General features: G+C 45.6%; 1 protein-coding gene across 1 annotated transcript in view; it reads left to right on the top strand.

Annotated features, from left to right (window-relative positions):
• The window catches only part of LOC147120482 (bile salt export pump-like), a 107,961-nt gene that overhangs the window by 2,056 nt on the left and 86,487 nt on the right, over positions 1-19,418 (top strand). Inside the window, exon 2 of the mRNA XM_085986477.1 lies at positions 11,441-11,564. Within this exon, the coding sequence (XP_085842603.1) occupies positions 11,489-11,564 (76 nt within the window). The 5' untranslated portion in view covers positions 11,441-11,488. The remainder of the gene's footprint in view (positions 1-11,440; positions 11,565-19,418) is intronic.

The following is a 19,418-nucleotide window of genomic DNA, read 5'->3' as shown; positions in this document are numbered from 1 at the left end:
CCCATCATCGGGAACATCCTCCCCGCATCCACCCGATCCAACCCCTTCACAATCTTATATGTTTCAATAAGATCGCCTCTCATTCTTCTGAACTCCAATGAGTAGAGTCCCAATCTACTCAACCTCTCCTCATATGTCCATCCCCTCATCCCCGGGGTTAACCGAGTGAACCTTCTTTGTACTGACTCAAGAGCAAGTATGTCTTTTCTTAATTATGGACACCAAAATTGTATGCAGTATTCCAGGTGCGGTCTCACCAATACCTTGTACAACTGAAGCAATACCTCCCTATTTTTATATTCTATCCCCCTAGCAATGAAAGCCAACATTCCATTGGCCTTCTTAATCACTTGCTGCACCTGCATACTAACCTTTTGAGTTTCATGCACCAGGACCCCCAGATCCCTTTGTACTTCAGTACTTTCCAGTTTCTTGCCATTAAGATAATAACTAGCTCTACGATTTTTCCTGCCAAAGTGCATAACCTCACACTTTCCAGTATTGTATTCCATCTGCCAAATCTCTGCCCACTTACTTAGCCTGTCTATGTCCCCTTGCAGGTTTTTTATGTCCTCCTCACTCACTACTTTCCCTCCCATCTTAGTATCATCTGCAAACTTTGATATGTTACACTCGGTCCCCTCCTCCAAATCGTTAATATAGATTGTAAAGAGTTGGGGACCCAGCACTGACCCCTGTGGAACACCACTAGTTACTGATTGCCAGTCCGAGAATGAACCATTTATCCCAACTCTCTGCCTTCTGTTAGATAGCCAATCCTCTATCCATGCCAGAATATTACCCCCAATCCTGTGATTTTTTATCTTAAGCAATAATCTTTTGTGTGGCACCTTGTCAAATGCCTTTTGGAAGTCTAAATACACTACGTCCACTGGTTCCCCTTTATCCACCCTATATGTTACTTCCTCAAAGAACTCCAGCAAATTTGTCAAACATGACTTCCCCTTCATAAAACCATGCTGACTTTGTCCTATTAAATTATGATTATCCAAATGTCCTGTTACTGTCTCCTTAATAATGGACTCCAATATTTTACCTACCACAGATGTTAGGCTAACTGGTCTATAGTTTCCAGCCTTCTGTCTACTGCCCTTTTTAAATAAGGGCGTTACATTAGCAGTTTTCCAGTCTGCCGGGACCTTTGCTGAGTCCAGGGAGTTTTGGAAAATTATTACCAATGCATCCACAATCCCTACCGCCACTTCCCTCAAGACCCTAGGATGTAAGCCATCAGGTCCAGGTGATTTATCTGCCTTGAGTCCCATTATTTTACCGAGTACCACTTCCTTAGTGATTTTGATCGTGTTTAGCTCCTCCCCCCCCTTTAGCCCCCTGTTTGTCCAGTGTTGGGATATTCTTAGTGTCTTCTACTGTAAAGACTGATATAAAATATTCATTCAGTGTTTTTGCCATCTCCATATTTCCCACCATTAATTTCCCGGTCTCATCCTCTAAGGGACCAACATTTACTTTAGCCACCCTTTTTCTTTTTATATAACTGATGCGCTATCAATTCTAATAAAAGGCTGAGCAGAGTTCAGAACGACAGGCTTTTATTAACTACTGAATTGCACTTCAGACAGATCAGGACTATGCCTCTAGTGGACGACCGAATGCCAGGAGCTGCCATGCGGCCGCTCTTATACTCGGTAGCCCAGGGGCGGAGTCAGCTGAGGCATAGTCAGGCACAACAGTGAAACAAGAGTGAATGACAACAACAACAACAACAACAGTGAACACAGTGAACTACAGTGGTTTACCACAATAACTATAAAAACTCTTACTATCTGTTTTTATATTTTTTGCTAATTTACTTTCATAATCTATCTTCCCTTTCTTAATCAATCTTTTTATTATTTTTTGCTGTCTTTTATAGTTTTCCCAATCCTCTATCCTCCCACTAGATTTGGCTACCTTATATGCCCTTGTTTTTAGTCGAATACTATCCTTAATTTCTTTACTTAGCCATGGATGGCTATCTTTTCTTTTACACCCTTTTCTTCTCAGTGGAATATATTTTTTTTGGAAGTTGTAAAATAACTCCTTAAATGTACACCACTGATCATGTATCGTCTTACGCTTTAATCTATTTTCCCAATCCACTCTACTCAATTCTGCTCTCATACCTTCATAGTCTCCTTTATTCAAGCTTAGCACGCTTGTTTGAGATCCAACCTTCTCACCCTCTAATTGAATATGGAATTCAACCATGTTATGGTCACTCATTCCAAGGGGATCCTTTACTAGGACATTTTTAATTAATCCTGTCTCGTTACACAGGACCAGATCTAAGGTTGCTTGTCCCCTGGTCGGTTCAGTTACATACTGCTCAAGAAACCCATCCCTAATACACTCAATGAACTCATCCTCATGGCAGCCCTGCCCAATTTGATTTGTCCAATTAATATGATAGTTAAAATCCCCCATAATTATAGATGCTCCCTTATTACAAGCCTCAACTATTTCCTGATTGATATTCCGTCCAACAGAGTTGCAACTGTTCGGAGGCCTATAGACTACGCCCACTAGTGTTTTTTTCCCCTTATTATTCCTTACCTCCACCCAAACTGTTTCATTATCCTGATCTTTTGACCCAATATCATTTCTCTGTATTACAGTGATTCCTTCCTTTATTAACATAGCCACCCCACCTCCCCTTCCTTCCTGCCTGTCCTTCCTGATCGTTAAATAACCTGGTATGTTTAATTCCCAGGCATTGTCACCCTGCAGCCATGTTTCTGTAATGGCCACAAGATCATACCCATATGTAGTTATTTGTGCCATTAACTCGTCTATTTTGTTATGAATGCTACGTGCATTCAGATAGAGAACTTTCAAATATGTTTTGTGACACTTAGTTCCTGCTTTTGCCCTTTTTATTACTTTACCTTTTACTCCATACCTTCTGCCCCTTCCTGACACGCTCTGGTTTTTAATTTCCCCACTGCTACCTAAGTCTATGACCTTCTCTGTTGTCATTTTTATTATTTGCTCTATTGGAACCTCCCCCCCACTAGTTAGTTTAAAGCCCTCTCTACAGCCCTAGTTATATGATCCGCCAGGACTCTAGTCCCAGCACTGGCCAAGTGAAGCCCGTCCCAACGGAGCAGCTCCCTCCTGCCCCAGTACTGGTGCCAGTGTCCCAGGAAGCAAAACCCATTTCTCCCACACCAGTCTTTGAGCCACACATTTAACTCTCTAATTTTATTTGTCCTAGCCAAATTCGCTCGTGGCTCAGGTAATAATCCAGAGATTATTACCCTTGAGGTTCTGTTTTTTAATTTGCCTCATACTCCTTTAACAGAACCGGCTTCCTAGTCCTATATGCGTCGTTTGTACCAACATGGACCACGACAACTGGATCCACCCCCTCCCACTGCAAGTTTCTTTCCAGCCCAGAGGAGATGTCCTTAACCCTGGCACCGGGCAGGCAACACAGCCTTCGGGACTCTCGCTCTCGGCTGCAGAGAACTCTATCTATCCCCCTAATAATACTATCCCCTACCACTACAACATTTCTATTTACTCCCCCCTCTTGAATGGCCCCCCGTTCCACGGTGCTGTGGCCAGGTTGCTCACCCTCCCTGCAGTCCCTGCTCCTGTCCCCACAGGGAGTAAGAACCTCGAACCTGTTGGTCAAGAGCAAGGGCTGCGGATCCTCCAGCTCTACCTCCTGGATCCCCGTACCTGCCTCACTCGTAGTCACACCGTCCTGTCTCTGACCATGGGCTACATCTGAATTACTTAACTTCATAGGTGTGACCACCTCCTGATACATAGAGTCCAGGTACTTCTCCCCCTCCCTGATGTGTCGCAGTGTCTGAAGCTCAGACTCCAGCTCATCAACACGGAGCTGGAGTTCCTGCAGCAGCAGACACTTGTCACAGACGTAATCACCGTGAGCCTCAATGGGGTTCACCGGCTCTCACATCTCGCAACAGTAACACATCACCTGCTCCATTCTATGTAATTAATTACATTTTTTATTGTTAGTTATGGACACCCTCTGCCCGATTTTAGATGCTAGTATCCCCTTTAATTAATTGGATTTAAATTAAATCAATCCCTCTAGTTACACCAGTTAAATGGTTTCCCAACAGTCACTCTGCACCAGAAAGGCCTTGGTACACCACAGCAACCTTAAAAACTATAAACCACAGACTTAAAGTTTTAAAACGAGAGAAATACTCCAACCAATCACCTACCTGTTTTGTGGTGACATCACACCTTGAATACTTTTTACCTCTCTCCTTGCTTGAGATTGGAGATTGGTACACCTACCTGAGCCTCTGGGGCCTCTTGTAGTCGCTCTGCCGCACTGCTCCGCCTCCACCCGCTGCCGATGCTGCACTGAGGCCTACCTGAGCCTCTGGGGCCTCTTGTAGTCGCTCTGCCGCGCTGCTCCACCTCCACCCGCTGCCGATGCCGCACTGAGGCCTACCTGAGCCTCTGGGGCCTCTTGTTGTCACTCTGCCACGCTGCTCGCCTCCACCCGCTGCCGATGCCGCACTGAGGCCTACCTGAGCCTCTGGGGCCTCTTGTAGTCGCTCTGCCGCGCTGCTACCTTAACTAAGGTAGAAGCCCATGGAATTGAGGGCAATTTATTGACCTGGTTAGGAAATTGGCTGAGTGGCAGGAGACAGGCAGTAGGGATAATGGGTAGGTACTCAAATTGACTGGAGTTGACTAGTGGCCTCCCACAGGGATCTGTGTTGGGGCTTCAACTAGTCACAATATTTATTAATTAATTAATAAAATTAACAATTGATCTAACATCAATTGCTGTTTGCGGAAGACAGTTACAAACTTTTACCATCCTTTGTGTAGAAGTGTTTCCTAATTTCACTCCTGAAAGGTCTGGCTCTAATTTTTAGACTATGCCTCCTAGTCCTAGAATCCCCAACTAGCGGAAATAGTTTCTCTCTATCTACCCTATCTGTTCCCCTTAATATCTTGAAAACTTCGATCAGATCACCCTTTAACCTTCTAAATTCTAGGGAATACAATCCTTCCTCGTAACTTATCCCTTGAAGGCATAGAAAGCCATATATCCAAATTTGCCGAAGACACCAAGATAGACGGCATTGTAGGCAGTGTCGATGAAAGCATAAAATTAAAAGGGATATCGACAGGTTAAGTGAATGGGCAAAACTGTGGCAAATGGATTTCAATGTAGGCAAATGTGAGGTCATCCACTTTAGACCTAAAAAGGATAGAACAGGGTATTTTCTAAATCGTGAAAAGCTAAAATGAGTGGAGGTCCAAAAAGACTTGGGGGTCCAGGTACATAGATCATTAAAATGTCATCAACAGGTACAGAAAATAATTAAAAAGGCTAATGGAATGCAGGCCTTTATATAAGAACATAAGAACATAAGAAACAGGAGCAGGAGCAGGCCATTCAGCCCCTCGAGCCTGCTCTGCCATTTAATGAGATCATGGCTGATCCAATTTTGGCCTCGACTCCACTTTCCTACTCGCTTGCCATACCTCGACTCCCCTGTTGCTCAAAAATCTGTCTCTCTCAGCCTTGAATATATTCAATGATTCAGCTTCCACAGCTCTCTGGGGTAAAGAATTCCAAAGATTCACGACCCTCTGAGAGAAGAAATTCCTCCTCATCTCCGTCTTAAATGGGAAACCCCTTATTCTAGAGGACTAGAACACAAGGGGGTAGAAGTTATGCTGCATCTATACAAAGCCCTGGTTAGACCACACCTGGAGTACTGTGAGCAGTTCTGGGCACCACACCTTAGGAAGGGTATATTGGGATTGGAGGGAGTGCAGCATAGGTTTACCAGAGTGATCCCCGGACTTCAAGGGATAAGTTACGAGGAAGGATTGTATTCCCTAGAATTTAGAAGGGTAAAGGGTGATCTGATCGAAGTTTTTAAGATATTAAGGGGAACAGATAGGGTAGATACAGAGAAACTATTTTCGCTAGTTGGGGATTCTAGGACTAGGAGGCATAGTCTAAAAATTAGAGCCAGACCTTTCAGGAGTGAAATTAGGAAACACTTCTACACAAAGGATGGTAAAAGTTTGTAACTGTCTTCCGCAAACAGCAATTGATGTTAGATCAATTGTTAATTTTAAATCGGAGATTGATAGCTTTTTGTTAACTAAAGGTATTAAGGGATATGGGTATACAGAGTTAGGTCACAGATCAGCCATGATCTCATTTTATGACGGAACAGGCTTGAGTGGCTGAATGGCCTACTCCTGTTCCTATGTTTCTATGTTCCCCCAGCAAGGTGCTTTCACATCCTCTATTAATATTCCAAGACCCTAGGCCAGGCGCAAATACTTTTATAGAAACATAGAAACATAGAAGATAGGAGCAGGAGTAGGCCATTCGGCCCCTCGAGCCTGTTCCGCCATTTAATGAGATCATGGCTGATCATCCAAATTCAGTACCCTGTCCCTGCTTTCTCCACATATCCCTTGATCCCTTTAGCCTTAAGAAATATATCTAACTCCTTCTTGAATATATTTAATAAGTTGGCCTCAACTACCTTTTGTGGTAGAGAATTCCACGGGTTCACCACTCTCTGGGTGAAGAAATTCCTCCTCATCTTAGTCCTAAATGGCTTACCCCTTATCCTTAGACTGTGACCCCTGGTTCTGGACTCCCCCGCCATTGGGAACATCCTTCCTGCATCTAGTCTGTCTAGTCCTGTTAGAATTTTATAAGTTTCAATGAGATCCCCTCTCATTCTTCTAAACTCTAGCGAATATAAGCCTAATCGACTCAATCTCTCTTGATACGTCATTCCTGCCATCCCAGGTATCAGTCTGGTGAATCTTCGCTGCACTCCCTCCATGGCAAGAACATCCTTCCTCAGATAAGGCGACCAAAACTGCACACAATACTCAAGGTGTGGTCTCACCAAGGCCCTGCACAACTGCAGCAAGACATCCTTGCTCCTGTACTCAAATCCTCCCACTATGAAGGCCAACATACCATTTGCCTTCTTAACCACCTGCTGCACCTGCATGCTTACCTTCAGCGACTGGTGCACAAGGTCTCGTTGCACTTCCCCTTTTCCCAATCTATTGCCGTTCAGATAATAATCTGTCTTCCTGTTTTTGCCACCAAAGTGGATAACCTTGCATTTATCCACATTATACTGCATTTGCAATGCATCTGCCCAATCACCCAACCTGTCCAAATCATACTGGAGTTTCTCTGCATCCTCCTCACAGCACACACGCCCACCCAGCTTTGTGTCATCTGCAAACTTGGAGATATTACATCTAGTTCCCTCGTCTAGATTATTAATATATATTTTGAATAACTGGGGTCCTAGCACCGATCCCTGCGGTACCCCACTAGTCACTGCCTGCCACTCAGAAAAAGACCCGTTTATTCCAACTCTTTGCTTCCTGTCTGCCAACCAGTTCTCTATCCAAGTCAGTACCTCACCCACAATCCCATGTGATTTAACTTTGCACGCCAATCTCTTATGCGGGACCTTATAGAAAACCTTCTGAAAGTCCAAATACACCACATCCACTGGTTCTCCCTTATTTATTCTATCAGTTACATCGTCAAATAATTCCAGTAGATTATTCAAGCATGATTTACCTTTTGTAAATCCATGTTGACTTTGTCCGATCCTGTCACTGTTTTCCAAGTGCTCTGCTATTACATCTTTTATAATGGACTCTAGCATTTTCCCCACTACCGATGTCAGGCTTACCGGTCTATAATTCCCTGTTTTCTCTCTACCACCTTTTTTAAATAGGGAGGTTACATTAGCTACCCTCCAATCCATGGGAACTGTTCCAGATTCCATTGAATGTTGGAAGATGACCAGCAATGCATCTACTATTTAAAAAAAAAAATGTTTTATTCATTGATGGGATGTGGGCATCACTGGCTAGGCCTGCATTTAGTGCCCATCCCTAATTGCCCTTGAGAAGATGGTGGTGAGCCGCGTTCTTGAACCGCTGCAGTCCATATGGTGTAGGTACACCCACAATGCTGTTAGGAAGGGAGTTCCAGGATTTTGGCCCAGCGACAGTGAAGGAACAGCGGTACAGGTCCAAGTCAGGATGGTGTGTGGCTTGGAGGGGAACTTGTAGGTGGTGATGTTCCCATGTGTCTGCTGCCCTTGTCCTTCTAAGTGGTAAAGGTCGCGGGTTTGGAAGGTGCTGTTGAAGGAGCTTTGGTGAGTTGCTGCAGTGCATCTTGTAGATGGTACACACTGCAGCCACAGTGCGCTGGTGGTGGAGGTAGTGAATGTTGAAGGTGGTGGATGGAGTGCCAATCAAGCGGGCTGCTTTATCCTGAATGGTGTCGAGCTTCTTGAGTGTAGTTGGAGCTGCACTCATCCAGGCAAGTGGAGAGTATTCCATCACACTCCTGACTTGTGCCTTGTAGATGGTGGAAAGGCTTTGGGGAGTCAGGAGGTGAGACACTCGCCGCAGAATTCCCAGCCTCTGGCCTGCTCTTGTAGCCACAGTATTTATATGGCTGGTCCAGTTCAGTTTCTGATCAATGGTAACCCCCAGGATGTTGATAGTGGGGGATTCAGCGATGGTAATGCCATTGAATGTCAAGGGGAGATGGTTAGAGTCTCGCTTGTTGGAGATGGTCATTGCCTGGCACTTGTGTGGTGTGAATGTTACTTGCCACTTGTCAGCCCAAGTCTGAATGTTGTCCAGGTCTTGCTGCATATGGACACGGACTGCGTCAGTATCTGACGAGTCTCGAATGGTGCTGAACAGTGTGCAATCATCATCGAACATCCCCACTTCTGACCTTATGATGGAGGGAAGGTCATTGATGAAACAGCTGAAGATGGTTGGGCCTAGGACACTGCCCTGAGGAACTCCTGCAGTGATGTCATGTGATTGAGATGAATGACCTCCAAGCATCTTTGTGGTAGTTCAGTAAGCAATAGCCCCAGGTTTTTATGGGGGATGCAATCTGCCCCTGATCTGCACCCAGAGCTATTAGAGGAAATCTAGATGCAGACCCATTTGACATATCCATTGGCATGTAATTTACATTGCTGGACCGTCTTCAGGTACAGTCAGGTGCAGACATCAGAAAAACCACAGAAGTTTGAGGCAGTGCAATTCAGACCCAGAATGGGGTAAAGAATTAGGGCCTAATTGTTCTCTGCATTGCACCAGAAATTCGGGCACTATTTGGGAGCAAGGCGGAGAAGCAACTACCATTATCTTCTGGCACACAATAAACAACTCCATGGAATATCTGTTAGTATATGATTAATATGGCATATAGAGTCATAGAGTAATACAGCACGGATAGAGGCCCTTCGGCCCATCGTGTCCGCGCCAGCCATCAAGCCCTGTCTAATCTAATCCCATATTCCAGCATTTGGCCCGTAGCCTTGTATGCTATGGCATTTCAAGTGCACATCCAAATGCTTCTTAAATGTTGTGAGGGTTTCTGCCTCCACAACCCTTTCAGGCAGTGAGTTCCAGACTCCAACCACCCTCTGGGTGAAAAAGTTCTTTCTCAAATCCCCTCTAAACCTCCCGCCCTTTACCTTGAATCTATGCCCCCTAGTTATTGACCCCTCTACTAAGGGAAAAAGCTCCTCAGCATCCATCCTATCTATGCCCCTCATAATTTTGTACACCTCAATCATGTCCCCCCTCAGCCTCCTCAGCTCCAAGGAAAACAAACCCAACCTGCCCAGTCTCTCTTCATAGCTGAAGCGCTCCAGCCCTGGTAACATCCTGGTGAACCTCCTCTGCACCCTCTCTAACGCGATCACATCCTTCCTGTAGTGTGGCGACCAGAACTGCACACAATATTCCAGCTGTGGCCTAACCAGTGTTTTATACAGCTCCATCATAACCTCCTTGCTCTTATATTCAATGCCTCGGCTAATGAAGGCAAGTATCCCATATGCCTTTTTTACCACCTTATCCACCTGTTCCGCCGCCTTCAGGGATCTGTGTACTTGCACACCCAGATCCCTCTGACCCTCCGTCTTGCCGAGGGTCTTTCCATTCATTGTGTATTCCTTTGCCTTGTTAGTCCCCCCAAAGTGCATCACCTCGCACTTTTCCGGGTTAAATTCCATTTGCCACTGTTCCGCCCATCTGACCAACCCATCTATATCGTCCTGCAGACTGAGGCTACCCTCCTCGCTATTTACCACCCTACCAATTTTTGTATCATCCGCGAACTTACTGATCATACCCTTTACATTCATATCCAAGTCATTAATGTAGACCACAAACAGCAAGGGACCCAGCACCGATCCCTGTGGTACCCCACTGGCCACAGGCTTCCAGTCACAAAAACAACCTTCGACCATCACCCTCTGCCTTCTGCCACTAAGCCAGTTTTGTATCCAATGTGCCAAGGCACCCTGGATTCCATGGGCTCTTACCTTCTTGACCAGTCTCCTGTGCGGGACTTTATCGAAGGCCTTACTGAAATCCATGTATACCACATCCACTGCGTTACCTGGAGTCTTGTGTACCCTCTGGTCTCCTAACCCCTTCCAGGACTCCCTGCCAATTTAACTTCTTACTATTATTACTATTTAGTAAGTTCTTTCATCTTTACACATGATGCCCTCACATGGTTATGTACTAGCTCTGCATTTAAACATAAGATCAGTGGGGGCTGAGACAGGCCCAAGGAAATTCTTTCCCACAGTACATTCTCTTTGCCATCATGCATGTATAATCCTACTATTTCACTTTGCTGTCAGGGTCCTATATACACCATAGGACCCCAGTTTGTATATTACAAATGGCCCCTCACCTAAAACAGGTGGGTGCTCCAGCCACTCATCTCAGGACCCTACCTAAGATGGCAGCAGCCGGAGCATCAGTGTAAATGGGGCAGTAAGTGATAGAATGCCATTTTCAGACTGCTCCAGGCAGACGGAATTAAAATCGGCCCTACTATTTCTGTGACAAAATGCCATTCTCGTGACCTCTTTTGCATATTTGGGGCTGGTTTTCCCTCACACAAAAATCCTTAACAATTGTCCTTTGCAATGTTTACCATTCATCCTTGCTCTGAAAACTGGGCTTTTCTTATTTCATTGTGCCACTCTCCACAAATGTTGTATTCTCCATAGCTGGATTAATAAAGTTTTTGACAGCTGTCTCGGTTAAATGGTTAGTTAGCAGCTTGTCATGATTGGCTGCTATTCCTTTCGCTATCTGTAACAAAAATCACATTCTCAAAAATTGCACATTTCAAACTACACATTCCAGTGATTGTGTTAGCGGGTGATAAATTACTAGAATATGGACATTTCTCTCATTTTTTTGCACAGAGGGAAATATAGCCCTCGGTGATCATCCAGACTGACTCAGTAACTGTTAATTTTGTTTATAGTTTCTTTAATATCAGCTGTTTCCTAGCCATAATGTTCTTTGTGCCTGCGCTTAAATGTTTCCTCATTGTTTTCAGTCTATCAACAGAATTCAGTAGCCCTGTGAAAGCAAAAGTATCTTCAACATGTCAAATTCTGTTATCCTGCATAGCTTTCGAACACTTGGTGAAGACAACAAGACATTTGAGTCCGAATACCTAGGTAACAAAATCTTTCAGCGGTAACTTTGTTTCTGTGAAAACTGTGATTGCACAGGAATTCTTAGAGAAATAACATTCTGCTCTTTGTAAAATTATCTGTGGATCATAAAGTAATTTTGCCAATAAATTATTTTGCTATTTTTCCTAAAATTCCTATTTAATTTTGGAGTGAAATTTCCGTGATGACTGTGGAAGTGACAAAATTGAGCAGATTTTAACTTTCGGATGGCCAACCAGCACAGTACACCGGCCACTCGCCTCTTCGACAGCACCTCCCAAACCCGAGACCTCTACCACCTAGATGGACAAGGGCAGCAGGTGCATGGGAACACCACCACCTCCAAGTTCCCCTCTGTAATGTCCGTGTGTAATTGAGACACGGACTGCAGAAGTTGGTTATAACAGGTGTTTACTGAATGGAGACAAAACGGGAACTACTATACAAAGTTACTGCACACGCTTATATACAGAGGTGGTCACTACTGGTACTGCAGTATACAGGGGCTGCAGAATATAGTTCCTTCTTCAAGGTACATACACTACAATTCCTCCCCTTTTAGCTAAACAGTACATAACATTCGGTTAATAATTAAATAACATATTTACAATTACAGTTGCTATATACATTAGCTGAAGTTAATCAATTATAAATTCAGTCTTTGAGGAGGCTTCCTGATTCTGTCCGGATAACGCCTCTTTGGGGTATCAGGTTCTTCTGGCAAAGTTGATTCGGGATCAACGTTGTTGTTTGGTTCGTCTGCTTCCAATGTCACCGATTCTGAGGTAGATGCAATTGGTACTTCGGTTTCATCACCAGGTGTATAGGATCGTGGTGTAGGTTTGACGTTTTCCAGTGACTCTAGAATCTGGTCAGCATGGCGTCTTACAATGCTCTCTCCAACGTCCACGGTATACATTAGAGGTCCTTGCCGTGTGCAGATCGTTCCTGGCTGCCATTTCTCTGTGCGGTAGTCCCGGGCCAAAACTGGTTGACCTATCTTGAAACTCCTGGTTGGCCTTTCATTCATATTCTGAAACTGTCTGTTCTCCACATCTCTTCTGATGTTTGGCTTAACCAAATCCAAGCGGCATCTTAGTCTTCGATTGAAGAACATCATGGCTGGAGTTTGGTTGGTAACCGCATGTGTCGCATTCCGGTAGGCAAACAAGAAGTTATCCACCTTGTGTTGTAGGGGTATGTCTTCATTACACATTGCCTTGATAGCCTTCTTGAATGTTTGAACGAACCTCTCAGCCAATCCATTGGTGGCTGGATGATATGGGGCGGATGTGTAATGCTTAACACCATTGTTCTTTAAGAACCTCCGGAACTCTTCAGACACAAACTGTGGTCCATTGTCGGAGCAAATCTGTTCAGGCAGCCCATTTCTGGCGAATATGGTTCGTAAGACTTTGATAGTTTTTTCTGTGGTGGTTGAGGACATTTTTATTACCTCTGGCCACTTTGAATGTGCATCCACCGCAATTAAAAACATCGAGTCCATAAATGGACCAGCAAAATAAATGTGTACCCTTTGCCATGGAGATGAGGGCCACTCCCATGGATGTAGAGGGGCTTGTGGTGGGGCGTTTTGGACCTTCTGGCATCCTGTACAGCTCTTGGTCATCTCTTCGATTTCTCTATCGATTCCCGGCCACCACACAAATGCTCTGGCTATGTTCTTCATTTTTACCCCTCCCAGATGACCCTCATGAAGCTCATTGAGCACTCTATCCTTCAATTTGGGTGGAATTACTACTCTGGATCCACACATCAAGGTTCCTCGGCACACTGACAGCTGTTCTCTTCTCGGCGAGAATGCTGGCAACAGTGGTTCGCCATGTGCTGGCCATCCCTTCACCGTTAAATCATAGACCCTGGAGAGTGTCAGGTCATTTCGTGTTTCCTTTTCTATGTTTGCATTCGTCACAGGTAGACATTCGACTATGGTCGAGTGGAATATCTCCACAGGATCCACTGCAGGTGCTTCTTCCACTGTCGGCAACGGTAGGCGCGACAATCCATCAGCATTCCCATGCTGTTTAGTTCCTTTGTACTCGATGTCATATTGGTGTGCCCCTAGGAAAAGGGACCACCTCTGTAGCCGTTGTGCTGTCATTATCGGGACGCCCTTCTTAGGGTTGAAAATGGAGACAAGAGGTTGATGATCAGTTAGTAGAGTAAATTTCTGTCCGTGCAGGTAGTGATTGAACTTCTTCACCCCCCACACCAGGCTGAGGGCCTCTCTGTCAATCTGGGCATAGTTACGCTCGGCTGCAGTTAACGAGCGTGACGCAAAAGCTATCGGCCTCTCTGAACCATCAAGGGATTTATGTGACAGTACCGCTCCAACGCCGTAGGGAGACGCATCACACGCCAGTCTTATCGGTAGTGATGGGTTGTAGTGAGCCAATACTTCTCTTGAAGTGATCAGGCCTTTACAATTCTGAAAGGCCCGCTTACATTCATCGCTCCATTTCCATGCTACTACAGTTTGTAGCAGGGCGTTCAGTGGGTGCAGAATTGTGGACAAATTCGGCAAAAACTTATGGTAGTAATTCACCAATCCAAGGAATGACCTCAGTTGCGACACATTTTCAGGCGCTGGAACCTTAACTACCGCTTCAATTTTGTCAGGGGACTTATGTAACCCCTCTTCATCAATCACGTGGCCACAATACGATATTTGTTTCTTAAAAAACTCGCACTTGGGGCAATTGGCTCATAGCCCATGTTCTCTCAGTCTAGTGAGCACCTGCTCTAGGTTGGCAAGGTGTTCACTGTCATTTTCACCTGTCACTAGGATGTCGTCCAAGTAACACTGAGTCCCCAGAATCCCTTGCAGGACTTGTTCCATCGCTCTTTGCCATATAGCCGGAGCTGATGCTACTCCGAATACCAGTCGATTATACTGGTAAAGACCTTTGTGAGTGTTTATCGTGAGATATTTCCTAGAGGATTCTTCAACCTCCACCTGCAAATATGCTTGCGCTAGGTCAATTTTTGTAAAACGTTTCCCTCCAGATAGTGAGGCGAAAATATCTTCTATCCTCGGAAGAGGATACTGTACTGTGTGAAGGACTGGGTTCACAGTCACCTTGAAGTCCCCACAGATGCGAACCTTCCTTGGCTCCTCAGACTTATTGTTTAACGTTTTCTTCATGACAGGAACGATGGGTGTCGCCCACTCGCTCCTGTCTACCTTAGATAACATGCCTGCATTCTCCAGATTCTCCAGCTCTGCCTCGACGGCTGGGCAAATTGCATACGGTACCGGTCTTGCTTTGAAAAACTTGGGAATTGCATTCTCTTCTATTTTTATCGAGGCGATTACGCCTTTAAGAGTTCCCAGTCCTTGTTGAAATTCCTCTTTAGCGTTAGCTAAGATTTTTGACAATCGTCCAGGTGTGACGTCGTCATCCTTTTTACCAGCCACAGTCAGTGCCTGAATGGAGTGCCAGTCTAAACTTATCTTTCTGATCCATTCACGTCCCAATAACGGTGGTCCACCATCTTGCAGTATGTACAGATACAATTTCTGTATTTCCTTGCCGTTGTATTTGACAGGCACCCTTATTTTCCCTCTGGGGTATACTTTCTGCCCCGTATATGTCTTCAAGATGTAACGGCTTCAGCGGCACTTCCCTCTGCTTGCCGTCTGAGGGCGGTTTTTGAGGCTTCGGTGCGCTGCTGCCGTACCTTTGGGCCCCTCTCCTCACCTGTTTCTCGAGTAATTGATCTCATCAGAGTAATCAGGCTAGTTAATAAAGTTGTTTGGTTTTGTCCCTCTTATGTCACGTGACCACTCTGGCCTGTATTTAAGCTTCCTGTTTCCTGTCCTCTTTGCTCAGTCCTGGGTTCGCCTGCCTGCAAGTAGCAGCTCTCTCGAGTCTCTCTGTGTTTTCGAGGTTCAAGGAATCGCCTTTCGAGTGTTACTATGTCTCTGTGTTTTCGAGTCTCAAGTGAATCTCCTTTCGAATGTTACCCTGTTTCTATGTTCTCGAGTCTCAAGGAAGCATCTTTCAAGTTCTACCTGGTCTCGAGTCCTTGGATAGGTTTCCTGCACTTGGGTCCACTACCGAAAACCCTAGCATAATGGCCCCGTGAATGCACGGCCCCGTGACACAAGACAATGGATGTGTCTTTCAAGGGTATGTGTGAGAATAGCCGCTCGTAGTCTCGTCGATTCATGACGGTCAGGGCTGATCCTCTATCCAATTCCATTTTGACTTGGGACCCTGCTATCGTGAGGGTGACCCAAATGGTTCGGTGATCCTCTTTTGCGATTACGTTGTGTAGTTTGAGACAGCTTAGTCTCTTGTTCCCGGATTCACTATCACTCTTCTGGTCTTCGGAACTACTGTCCGTCATCTTTTGTACTTTCCTGTATGGTTCCTTAGTAGTCTTTTTGTTGTCGTTAGTCTTCTTCCCGGACCTGCAAACTCGTGCAATGTGTCCCATCTTTCCGCATTGCCTGCATGTTTTGTCCTTGAACCAGCAGTCCTTCTGGTCATGGGTTGTTCTGCCGCAGCGATAACATTTTTCAAATCCCCGTGTCATTTCATGGGTGCCGTATATTCCTGTGGCTTTTGCTGTATTTCCGCAGCTCCCCTTGCTGCTGCTTCGTACGATACTGCCACGCTGAAAGCCTTATCTAGTGTCAGCTCTTTCTCTGAGAGTAACCTCTTCTGGGTTCCTTCACTCAGGAGTCCACAGACAAATTTGTCCCGTAGGGTATCTGCCAGTCCTGCTCCAAACTGGCAGTGCTTTGATAGCTTGAGTAGTTCCGTAAGGTAATCAGCATTGCTCTCATCTTTATGCTGATTTCTCTTGTGGAATTTAAATCTTTCTGCTATCAGCAGCGGTGTAGGATTTAGGTGTTCCTGTAGGATATCAACAATTTCGTTAAAACTCTTCCCCATCGGTTTGACTGGAGTGATCAGGTTCCGTAATAGGCCGTACGTTCTTGCGCCCATTAAGTTTAGTAGTACCGATGCCATTTTCTCATCGGCTACTTCATTTGCCTTGCAATATACTTCGACTCTTTCCACATATGTGGTCCAGTCTTCTATTTCATTATCGAAGGCAGTGATATTGCCAGTCTTCGGCATCTTGGAGATCTAAGATGGCGCCTCCCGTGCTTTGCCTTCTTCCCCGATTGAACAAAATGGCGCCTCCCGCGCTTTGCCTTCTTCCCCGCTGGATTAAGATGGCACCTCCCGCGCTTTCTGCCTTTTCCGCTGCTGCCAGCGCTGTTGCTGGCATTTTTATGCCTTGATGGCGACACCCTATGGTCTTCGCGCGCTTCCCCCCGCGCTGCTGCCAACGCCGCTCTCCGCGGTCCCCGTGGCAAACTGCAGCTCCTCGCGGCTTTCTGCGCTTCTAACTTCTTTTTCCTTTATTTTAATTACTGTTCACGTCGTCAGGGCAGACCCTATGGGACACTTTCCTCCCTCTTCTCGGGTCTGTACGCTGCCCGGCTTCGTAGCACCGGCCACGCCCTGTGTGCTCCACCCTCTCTCGCTCTCTCCTCTTTCCCGACAACGCTGTTCGGCCTCGTTGAAAAGCCACCCGATCGAGCTCTAGCCCGCCGCAGCCCAGGAAGGATCAGTGTACTACCTGCCACCAGCCCGATTAGCTGGAACACCATAGACTGGAGAACCAAGCCCAGCTTTCGACAGCCTCTCCTGCAAATCTTTGAATTCGATGAATCAGAGGGCGGTTGCCCACGGTCGATGCCCGTTTCCTCTGTCTGTTTTTTTTCTTTTTGGATTTCTTCCTTCTGGCTTCGACCTCCAATAACTTCGCTTCAGGGATGGATCCCCGTGAGGTGGTGCAGAACTGTAGGTAAGTTCGGATCTGTTCGTCGCCAATGTAATGTCCGTGTGTAATTGAGACACGGACTGCAGAAGTTGGTTATAACAGGTGTTTACTGAATGGAGACAAAACGGGAACTACTATACAAAGTTACTACACAGGCTTATATACAGGGGTGGTCACTACTGGTACTGCAGTATACAGGGGCTGCAGAATATAGTTCCTTCTTCAAGGTACATACACTACACCCTCCAAGTCACACACCATCCTGACTTGGAAGTATATCACCGATCCTTCATCGTCACTGGTTCAAAATCCTGGAACTCCCTCCCTAACAGCACTGTGGGAGTACCTTCACCACAGGGACTGCAGCGGTTCAAGAAAGCAGCTCACCACCACCTTCTCAGGGGGATCTAGGGATGGGCAATAAATGCTGGCCTTGCCAGCAATGCCCACATCCCAGGAACGAATAAAAAAAAATGCCAGGAGCAAAGAGGCCAGAGCTATTGCAAGGCCTGGACCTCAATTAAATAAAACTGACAATGCCAGTCCCAAATAGGCAGGATTCAGCTCGGCACAATATCTGGTGGCTCATAGGCCACCCGATTGGCAGCAAAGTAATTGAAAAAAAATTCTTCCAACAAAGCCTAGCGACATAATGCATGTTAATTTACTCACACAGACTGGGATTCATGATGGGTACTTGGATGTCGCTGTATATGCTATCAAAATTTAAGCATCTCAACATTATTTGCAGGGCAAGTTTGCTCATAACTGAAGGCGTAAACATGGACTTGAGGAGGGCTCCCATGTTTCAGGTCTCTGTCAGTCTTCAAGGAGACGACTCTGGATACCAAGAGTTTAGGACTAGTATTATCCTTCTCTTGTTATTTCTTCATCCCCTACTCACGCACTCACTTACTGACATCATCATGACACAGAGTACATGTAAGCGCTGTTGGAAAGGGGGTTTTGCAACAAACTTTCTAATGTATGTACCCATTCTGTTTCTATAGGCATCCCCCAAGAACCAACCATAATTACTAGAGAAATGAAAGAAACTAGTACCTCACCCTGTCTTACCTATACTAAGCACCTGCACAAGACATCCACCCTAGGGGATTTAGATAGTCAGCAAAAGATAAATCACAAAGCACCAGTGAGAGGAGCAGGTGATGATTACAGAGAAGGAACTTGCCAACCGGAAGACCAGCTGTCCCTACGATTTGGACCTCAAGGTCTGGTGGTGACTGTGAAGGAGTCCGCTAGCTGCATCTGTGCAGTCATGTGCAACTGCTTATCACAATTACAGTACACCATGAAGCTTGTTGTAAATCCATGGGCATTTGCACCTGAGCCTCCAGTAACAGTAGTCCCTCACACAATTAAAGTATTTCTCAGGAAAACTCATACTGCTGGTATGGAGGGTTTGGCTTTGATGTACAGCAGGCTTTCTTGTCCAACTCCAGCATGGTGAGGGATCAGGTTGAGGGAGCTATTACACAGACCTTCACAAACAATATTGCTACCCAGAGACCTGCTTGCACACAACTCAGTGAACATGCTGCGAGAGTGTCCATTAGAAGGGTCATGGCTAGAGTAAACACAAATGAGACTACCATCTCTCAGGGCAATGCCATATCTGTCCCAGCCAGACCCCCTCCCCAGGCTCAATGACAGAAGATTTGTCAGTAATTGGACAGGACCAGCCAGCCATTGCAGCAGTGAATGTAGCAGAACCATCTCATGGTCGAGGACAAGAAGGTACAGGGCTACTTCAATCCCAAGAGGCTCCTATTAACAACCAGAAGCTAACACCAGAAGGACCATTACAATAGGTTTGAGAACACATACATCCTAAACTGTCACCAAGGGGAACATTGGGAAAAAGCATGTACACTGAACACATATAGAGCAATAAATTGGCTTACCTTTATTAGCACTTTGTTCAGAGAGTTTATTTCTAGCAGTTCATAATAACCTATTACCTGTAGCAGATTAAATGATGGCCATCCATGGTCAATGAGATAGGGCAGA

This window comes from Somniosus microcephalus, chromosome 4 (genome assembly GCF_052327205.1).
Source record: "Somniosus microcephalus isolate GS21.2 chromosome 4, FLI_Smic_1.0, whole genome shotgun sequence".
NCBI classification, from domain to species: Eukaryota; Metazoa; Chordata; class Chondrichthyes; order Squaliformes; family Somniosidae; genus Somniosus; species Somniosus microcephalus.
Note: the sequence above shows the minus strand (reverse complement) of the source record. Positions and strands in the feature narration are given on the sequence as shown.